The 9,720-nt window shown below is 39.6% G+C and overlaps 1 protein-coding gene across 3 annotated transcripts in view; it reads right to left on the bottom strand.

Moving 5' to 3' along the window:
- Positions 1-984: 984 nt before the first annotated feature.
- The window catches only part of LOC117455746 (tenascin-like), a 30,330-nt gene continuing 21,594 nt past the window's right edge, over positions 985-9,720 (bottom strand). The window contains exons 16-29 of one of the 3 annotated variants that reach the window (XM_034095289.1): positions 9,163-9,435; positions 8,148-8,447; positions 6,906-7,178; positions 6,521-6,643; positions 5,864-6,007; positions 5,633-5,752; positions 4,856-4,999; positions 4,639-4,769; positions 3,848-3,980; positions 3,347-3,498; positions 2,592-2,688; positions 2,344-2,505; positions 1,642-1,805; positions 985-1,164 (exon numbers count right to left, since the gene is read on the bottom strand). In XM_034095289.1, the coding sequence (XP_033951180.1) occupies positions 1,069-1,164; positions 1,642-1,805; positions 2,344-2,505; positions 2,592-2,688; positions 3,347-3,498; positions 3,848-3,980; positions 4,639-4,769; positions 4,856-4,999; positions 5,633-5,752; positions 5,864-6,007; positions 6,521-6,643; positions 6,906-7,178; positions 8,148-8,447; positions 9,163-9,435 (2,312 nt within the window). In that variant the 3' untranslated portion in view covers positions 985-1,068. The remainder of the gene's footprint in view (positions 1,165-1,641; positions 1,806-2,343; positions 2,506-2,591; positions 2,689-3,346; positions 3,499-3,847; positions 3,981-4,638; positions 4,770-4,855; positions 5,000-5,632; positions 5,753-5,863; positions 6,008-6,520; positions 6,644-6,905; positions 7,179-8,147; positions 8,448-9,162; positions 9,436-9,720) is intronic. The other 2 variants (XM_071205035.1, XM_034095290.1) reach the window with 2 other exon arrangements.

Below are 9,720 nucleotides of genomic sequence, written 5' to 3'. Positions count from 1 at the left end.
CTTTGGATCCTGGCTCAGACATTTTAGGCTGCTCCAAAGCCAGTAAGTGGGGTCACTATGAAATAAATGCATAAAATACCCAAGTATAATCCAGAAAATTATACTTTACACTTCATCATGCTACCCTGTTGCACACATGTTTAATAAATACAAATAACTTGAATTTAACCGATTTTCTTTTGAATTAAAATGTGCACTTAACTTAGTTTGGACCTGAAAAATGTAAGACTTTTTTAAACACCACATACATTTTTTACATTAAAATAAAAGTGTTGCATTTAAATAAAGTCTTTAATACCCTCCAAAGGACTTATTTTGCTGCTTTTAAAGGCCAATTATTTTGACACTTCATAGTTGGTTTCTCTGTAAAACACACTTCTAAATACACTAGGCAGCAACATACAATCCATTACATCGAGCTTTTAGAGAGTACACACTGCCATCTGCTGGCAAGGAATAAAAAAGAAAATTAAAAGAACAGCTCACACAGACTTTTATCAAACTATCATTTTTATTTTTATTGAAGGTTACAGAGCATCTTTCTTTAAACATTTAAATATGAATGTAGTGGCATTAGTGGTCTCCAAGCGGTCTCTTGGTTTTACATTAAATACATACGTTTATCTTTCAGTATATTAAATATGATGTATCATTGTCTTCATTTATCCTGGTCAATATCTGACAGAGGGATGTAACTGATTCAACATTTATACATAATGTCTTGTGGGGTGTGTTTCTGACTATGTGCCTTTGACATGTTGCTGATCAGTGGATGCATTTACACACTTTTACAATGAATTCCTCACTACAGATGTTTATCCAAATAACACATGTGGTGCATGTCCATTCACGCTCATCAGACTTAGCGCTGCCTTCAAATACAGTGCCAGTCTGGGATGGCTGTACAAAACACTGTTTGCTTCTTTGGTGGAAATGTTGCCATGTTCATGTCTCACAGCCAAAATGCAATTACATACAGTGTGATTGTCTTTTGTCTCGTGAGTATTTTTATTAAACATTTGTATTGATGACTGATGGGGTGTAGATGAGGAGGGGGTTCACACAAGTCTATGATCGTTCATTTCTGAAGTTAGCCGGCCTAATCTTCATCTCTGCAAATTCAATTGAGTGTTCGTGGCCCTTCCAGTGGAACCAGTTGATCCCCTGCAAAAAGAACGCATATCATGGTACAAAGGCCTTCAATAGAGACATATCTGCCATGTCAGCTGTTCCCCTGCACCGTACATCCAACACAAATACATATCTGATTTGTTTCTTAACAACTCCTAACAGCTAACAGTTCCAAAAAAGTCAGAAATGTTGGGAAGAGTGTGGAATATTTGATGTAGATCACCCATTTCCTTTCAGAAATGTAAGAAAATACCGTATTTTAAATCAGAGAATACAATGTTATGATTTAAAATACTTTGAATAGCAAGTTATAACGCCAGTACAAAGAACTAGGGGTAGATAGCCCCCCTGTTGAAGGACCACTGACTTGTAAACCTTAACAAAAATGTTGACTGAACAATTTACAATACTTTCCTTTTCTTACCTTCAATGTTTAATGTCGCAAATCTTTTTTAAATGTTTCCCTTATCAAGAAAGCGACAACATGAGACTTGAATAAAACACACGTACCTTACTGTGACTGAGATCCCCATATTTCCCCATGAGGTTGACACGATGACAGTTTTTATACCAAAAGGCTCCTTTGTAGGACAAGGCGCAGTTGGTGACAGCAATATCGTTATCGTTGTCGTAGGTGGAGAAAGGTCGACCCTGGTGGTACGTCATGGAGTCCCCTGGTGAACATATCAACACACAGCTCATGTGAACGGGAGTTTATTCATTAGAAGCAGTCTGATAAGATTGAGTTAATTGTGTTATAGAGGCCTTTGCTAAAGGAAACCTTCAAGAATGTATTGCTGAATATGAACTATTAGCCTAGTTAAGCATAGAGAATGCAAATGGAGAAACACAATCTGTCTACTAAATATCCACGTTATATCTCGTTTAGTTAATTTGTTAAAAACTTGAGGTGTAAAACTATAACGGTTTGGTTATACAAAGATGTGTGTGCCATACTATATGTACGCTTGTAACCCAATTTGTAGTTCTTTATTTTACAAATGAACCGAACAAGATATAAAGTGTTAATAAATGAGCTTTAATGACGCTGGTAGGTGACTTTCCTCACGCCACTTTTTGCCCTGTTTTCAGCTTCTACTGTTTACTCGACAGACATTAGAGAGGAATGACTTTCTCTTCTAACTACCATTGGTGAACTCAAATAGGTATAATCCACAAAAAGACAATCTTATCCTTTAAACTAATACCCACCTGCTGTTCCACTGTACGCTCCCATGTAGACTTTGTAGCGGGTTCTTGGTTCTGCAATCGTGAACTTGTCGTACTGAGCGTAGGCCGATTCTCCTTCATCCCTCATGTCCACTCGCAGATCATAATGGCCAGAATTTGTGATTTTATGAAGGTTGGAAAGACCTGGAGGAATATAATATGTGTGAGTTGTGACGGTACTGACTAAGAAGAGAAAGACAGACAGATGACTCGAAGACGGGAGCTCGTACCCAGCCAGAACTCATCGCTCCTGTTTCCAAAGCCAGCAGTGTAGTTCTTCCAGTTCCTGAAGAACTCCAGATTTCCATTCTGCCGTCTGAGGAAAACCTGGAGACGTTGGCCAGAGTGTCACAACAGTCATAATCATAACAAATCATAACAAAGAACAACAAAGGTCACCATGGTTTCTGATTATCATTGTTAGAGAAAACAGCCAGTTTGATAATATCAGATTCAATGTCATTTTACAGCTGGAATGATCAATTATCTTCATTATGGTTTAAACTGCTGATTGCTTTCTAGATTAAACAATTGTTTTTCATATCATACACTGGACTTATATTTGGTTATTTTATATCGCTGGTTTTCATTTTTATTGTTTTAGTGACTTTTTCTAAATGTAATTTTATAAGCTCTTTCTTTTGCACTATGTCTCAATGTTTTAATGATCTTTTAAAAAGCCCTTTGAATTGCATGGTGTTGAAATGTGCTTTATAAATAAACGTGCCTTGTCATGCCTATAAAAAGGAAACGGTGAGGAATGTCCATCCTAGTTTCTCAATGTCTTGTTTTGCCATTCCAAAACCCAAAGATTTTTATTTTAATATTATAAAACAGAAAAAATCTGGGAAACGTTTGAGAGTCTGAAAGCAGCATTTTATGCCTTTATTGCATTAAATATGACTGTTTCTCTCAATATGATTTGTTTGCCAGTCTAGGTTGCAAAAGTGCCTTTGAATGGAGTCCAGCAGGCTGAGTCACTCACCATCCAGCCTCCTCCGTCTGTGGTCATGTCACAGTAGACCTGGATGGGCTGGCTCTCCTCTCCTCCCACGCTGATGGTGTACAGCCCAGAGGTCGTCTCTCCGTTCAGAAAAATCTCAGCGCAGTCTTTAGCGTGTCTGTACAACTGTCCAACTGGCAGCACACATTAAAAAGACATCTTAGCAGGATAACCTTCAAGACAGTATACAGTGTCGTGAGTGAGTATGGACTTTGGAAAGAAAGAAGGTTTTGAAAAAGAGAAGAACGGAAAAATAAAAGGTTTTTCCATTATGACACAGAAAGAAACATAATCACAGGTGCAGTATCAGGTTGAAGGGAAGGAATCTGCGCTAGGAAAGGTAATATATTTCAAAGTGCAGGGTGGGTTGCTTTAAAAAAAAAACTGCTACAAGAATACCATCAATGACGTCACTTTTTAGAAGAATAATGACAAACAAAAGGGAGACAGTGTTAGCATGCACGTGTTTCTTTCGGTCCTTACTGGTAGTGAAGACGGTGGTCACATGACGACTCCTCTGGGGTCCAGCGATGGCCTGGAGTTTCACATTGTACTCTGTGGAGTCGGTGAGCTGAGCCATGTTATAAGAGGACGCTGTCGGGCTGAGCACCACTTCCTGAATCCGTGCACACACATTGAGAAAAAAACATTTACAGAGAGCAAGACCATACTGGAGAGTTGACTGCAATATGTAAACATATACATCATTTCATTTTTGTATGGAAAACAAAAATAAATGCAACACTGGACAAGTAGGACACGCCTTCTTCTAGGATTTTAGAGTTATTCTGTTGTAAAAATTCTGCTGATTTGTATTGAAAAGCCTTCATTATTTTTGTATCAACAGCATTTCTAGACTCGGCATTTAGGATTACTAGACTAAAGATTTGAGTCCAAGATTTTCATGGAAAAGTCTTGTTTCTTTTCAATAGTCATATGACCTTGTGACTCATAATCCATACCAGATATTACACACCTGTTTATAAAGGATTTAAGCGCATTTTAATTTTTGAAGGAATATTGTTATAACATGTCAGACATTTCTTGAATCATGATGGACACCTTAGTAAAAATATGTTCTGCTTTTCTTTGAGTGATTATTACAGGATCCCTGAGAGGTAGGTGAGAAGAAAAACAATAGCTGCCAAGAATGTAGAAATGAATCGAACACCTGATGGTGTGCTTTGGAAAACCTCAGTAACAGTGAGTGTACGCAGTCTAAAGTTGTGTTTGTTTAAACCCAAAACCCTCAGTGTCGTCAGTAATGTACACACCCTGATTACGCCATCAGCAGAGTCAAAGGTGAGAGTGTAGCCAGTCACTGCCGCCTGCGGAGGTTTCCATGTGAGAGTCGCACCGTCAGTTTGGACGTTAATAGCCCTCAGATCACGAGGAGGATCCACATCTGAAAACACAAAATCACACCGTGGATTTAGCATTCCTTCAAGATAGACAATCATGTTTACACGTGTTCTCTCTCTACAAGCCCACCGGTGGTGAAGTCAGTGTCAGCAGAGTCACTCTTCTGGGTGTCTCTCATAGCGTGAACTCCAACGGTGTAGTGGGTTGCAGGAACCAGAGAGCCCATCTCAAACTCCACCGTGTTCCCAGAAACATGCTCCACCACGGGGGACACTGAGAGGAAGGACACACCCACATCAATAATCCAAATCACATCATCAGAATACATCTAAATTAGTCATAGGTTGTATGTTTAGAAAACCCTTTGGACTCGTTCAATCGTTTTTTTATATTGATAAAAACTATTACTGGCTGTAAAGTGAACTTTCTCATGATATATAAAAGATGTATGTACTATAGTCTGTATGTAGTATGTATGTATGTACTATATGTTTCATTACAGTTTTGGGAAAAGTAGACCAATGTGCATAACGATAGTAATATAGTAGAATCAATTCAATATCAATAAAAAAGTAAGTAAACCGCATTAAAAAAAACAAATGATACTGTAGAATGCATTTGTACTTATTTTTCAAAAATCATGACGATGTAAAAGTCTGTCCTAAAATACTTCTGTACGGCATTTAAATCATTTAAACTAATGAGAACAAAGGTTGTGCCATTTCCTCATTCTGGTAAATATATTAAAAACGATCTATTAGCATAGATGGGTCTTTGAGTCATTGAAAAAAGCGCTATAATAATAAAATGTAAGGAATTAATTATTAAAAATGAACTAATTCTGCTTCTTGACTAAATGACAGGATATTGCATGTACTATATAAATAAATGAGAACAGAGACACACCCGAGTCAGCACTGTAAGTAATGATGTAGCCATCCACAGTGGCGACAGACGGTTGCCATAGCAGCAGGGCGGACGTGTCAGTGACATTAGCTGCAGTCAGGCCCTGAGGTCTGTCCAGAGCTGCAGGACACACAAACAAGAACAATTACATTTTCCACGAACCAACTCCAACGTCATCAACAGACAGGAACGCACAAGTGTTTTAAAAAAGAAGAAGACGAAGAAGCCAACCTGTGATGACAGTGTCAGTGTTGGGGTCACTTTCCTCCAGGCCCTTCATAGCACTCACAGTCACCTGGTACTTTCTGCCAGGGCTCATATTGGGCAGCAGAGCCTCGAACACGTCGCCATCCACAGTCACCATCAGCGGGCTTCCTGCAGGCGATACACAACAAAATATGGGTCCTGCAATAATAACCAAATAACATACTGTCCATGGATTTGACGGTTTACCTATTCTTCTATCTATAACTAAGCTCTGTTGTAGAATGTATTCACTACAGTGTATTGCAATCCATGGGATAGTTCTTGAGATGTTTCAGCCTCCACCAAAATGGTGGATTGACAGTCCACACTCCCAAGAGCCATGCCACTAACAAGGCTAAATGTCCTTCAACTTCGATTTATTTGTATTTACTTGCACTATTTTATCTGTTTTATTGTGTTGCACTGTTGGTGCAGCCTGTGACCTAAGTGCATTGACATAACTACACTGTAGCTATGTACAAATGACAATAAAAGCCTTGAATCTTGAAACTGCCGTAAACTATAATTTCAGTATCAAATAACAAGATTAAACAAGGTAAATACATTCAAATCTAGACCCGAAATACTGATTTATATCCGTCATGATCTATAGAAACAGAAAAACACAGATTGACCTCTTACCTCCTTCAAAGGGCACGTAGGTGATTCTGTAGTTATCCACTGGAAAGCGAGGCATGGACCAGTGGACCACAGCTGAGGAGTCCATCACTTCAGAAAAGCTCAGTCCATTTGGAGTACTGAGGCCTAGAAAAGTACAAATAGAAGTGTGCAGACAGATAAGCAGAAGAAAGGTTATTTAGGTGAAGGAAATATGGCTAGTAACACTGCGTAAATAGAAGAAACATGAAAGATCCCAAAAGACCATTCCATTGGACATGGAGTTAAGCCTAAATATGAGGAATACAGATTTTTAGTTGGACTGTGGTTTCAGTCATCAGGCAGCAGATCACACACAACAAGGTTTAGTAGTTAGTCTTAAACGGCACACTGCTGTGGTTTTATATACCTGTCTGAGCAACCCCGAAAATAGGTTGTGAGCGTCGATCCAATGTGACACCGGAAAGCTCTATTTCATACTCGGTGCCACTCAGGAGTCCAGTTAGAACCGTGGTCCTTTCATCACCGCGGACACTGTACTCGTGAGGGTGGGCTAGTCTTTTACTGTCTCTTATTTTGATCACAAATCTGTCAAACAAGTCTTCATCAGACGTCCATGACAGACGAAAACCTTCAGCCGTGGTGTCCGACACAAAAAGATGCTCCACCTCCGGCTCAGCCTCTGATTAGACAGGGGGAAAACGATGCAGAAGTTTTGAAGTTTTCCCAGAAATATTCATCAAATTCTGAAGTATGGAAGAAGTAGGCAATCAGGCAAGAAGGTGTCCAGGTGGAAGACAGGGTTATATTCCAGCCTTTTTGTCACCAATCCGACATGCTGAGGCGTCCGTTAGTGTAAACAAGTTAAAACCACAGCACACGGGCTACAAAGGCTTGGGGGAATTGAAAAGACAAGATACTTTTTGTAAACCTTTATTTATGTCAGTTAACAGGGTCAAAGTCCTTTAAAGGCTCTAAAGGATTTGTTTGATTTCGCAAACCCCAGTTGAGACAAGGTCCCCATGCGTCTTCAAGGCCAGCCTCGAGGCATTCAGTGCATTCAAAGACGACGAAACAAATGAGAAGAGAAAATAAATCAACTGACATTTCATGCCGAGAATGTCTTGTTGATTAATCAGTGTTTTCCTAAGTCTGATCCTTTTGTGATAGTCACTCCAGTCAGATAAAGAAACCAGCATGAGTTAGCAGCATGGTGGGAGTTACTTTAAAAAGACGCCCAAAGACGTCTGTGTAGCACCAATCAGAAATCTGAAGGAAAACACTTTTAAAATATGAAAACAAGCAAATTTGCTTGCTCATATTTTCGAGTTAAGAAGAAAACAGGCGGGGGTCCACATCTCTTCCCCCGGTGACGAAGCAAATGCTTAAAAAACAGAAGAAAGGTGAGATCATTCTGAAAAAGATTTGTTTTAAATACGAGTTAGGATTAGACAAACAGTACAGGAGCTGAAGCCTCACCATTGAAAACATGGCAGTTTACCAAATGTATCATCCCCAAGCACATTTTGTTAAATCAAATCTTCCAGTATTATAGTTTATATAAACACAAACAATTTATATAAACAAATGATGCCAGCTGCCAAGTTGTAATGGTGAAACTTCAGAATAGGTACTTCTGGCTTCTGACTACCTGTCACAGCCACTGTAGTGAGAGGCCGAGAGAGGAGCCCTGACTCTGACACCCCGGTCAGCCTGACCTCATAGCCTATGCCGGTGATGAGGCCCCAGATGTCCAGGTGACTTTGGTTTCCCGGCACAGTGAACTCCTGAGGCTCCAGCAGCCAGCCGGAGTCTGTCACCACTATTTGAAAATGCCTGAAGCCGCCACTAGAGGGTGCTAAAGCCTCCTGCTGCTTCACCTCCCACGACACACGGAAGCCGTAGGGGGTGATTCTGGAAATGCTCAAGTTCTCCACTCTAGGCAAAGGCGCTGGAGAGGAGTGGGTTTGATTTTTTTGTTGTGAGAAGGGAACACATGTGGGAAGGGGAACAATTTCCTATTAGGTGGATAATGTGTGCAATGGTTGCAAAAGCATATAATAAAAGCTGTTCCTTTTTTTGAGTTTTAAATGAGGCAAAATGAAGTTTAAGATGTGAAAATCAGATTTGAATACCTCTGAAATTGAGGGCCAAAACACATTAAGGGCAAATTTCGCATGCATCATAAAGTTTTATGTAGTTCTACAATATATAAAAATGACTAAAAAAAAGTATGTAACCTGTCGTTTGAAATTCCACATCCTGTCTGGAGCCACAAAACCAAAAGGGTGAAAATAAGCAAAAATGTACAGCAATAACGCTGATATTTCTCAGATGTTAAAGATGCTTAAAGCCGTTGATCACGAGTAGTGAAGACAACAAGGTCTAGTACAAAAAGGACACAGCAAATCACAGTCATCTAATGGCTATAAGTGTTGCTGCATCTTACCACAGTTCTGGCTAACAAGTACTGTATAATAATCCGGTGATGTTTTTTAATGCAGGACTTTGTGTTATCTGTGGATCCTAGGCCTGAAATGCATTAAGATAGTCATTTTGGTATAGCAGGAGACCAAAACATACTTAATTCCATTAAGAGTTTTTATGAAAAACCTGATCAAAAACCAACTGAAGAGAGTTTAAGATATGAGTAAAATACGTCGTACCTGTGACGGCGTGGGTTAATACAGTGGCAGTTTGGCGCCCATGAGAGATACCATACAGTTCAATATCATAGCCTGTGGCATCCATCAGGCTAGAGACCGTTAAGTCACGGCCGTCACGAGGCAGTCTGAACTCCAGTGTATCAGACTGCTGCTCAGGGTCACTGACCCGGATAACAAAGCCATCAAAGTGACCTGACACAGTGCTCCAGGACAGGCTGAGGTTATGTGGGCTCACGGATGAAGCAGCTAGGGGCCCCAACAGTGGGACGTCCTCTGAACAGAAGGAAACACAGCCTTTCAGTTATGTTGTGCTGCTAAATCACAATGTGGTTGGATGTGGATGAAGTGTAAAAGAAAGCAAATAATTAGGCCTGTCACGATAATTACTTTCTTTAAAAATGGTATGATATACAGTAATGACATCACCTTGATATTTTCTACATAATCCAGTAATGTAGAATATGTTACAGTAATAATTTTCACAATATTGTTATTATTTAACGGCAATAATTATATATCTTCCTAAATTTGTCTTTTTTGGGATGGTGGGAAATAGCA

This window comes from Pseudochaenichthys georgianus, chromosome 12, assembly GCF_902827115.2.
Source record: "Pseudochaenichthys georgianus chromosome 12, fPseGeo1.2, whole genome shotgun sequence".
In the NCBI taxonomy this organism is placed as follows: domain Eukaryota; kingdom Metazoa; phylum Chordata; class Actinopteri; order Perciformes; family Channichthyidae; genus Pseudochaenichthys; species Pseudochaenichthys georgianus.
Note: the sequence above shows the minus strand (reverse complement) of the source record. Positions and strands in the feature narration are given on the sequence as shown.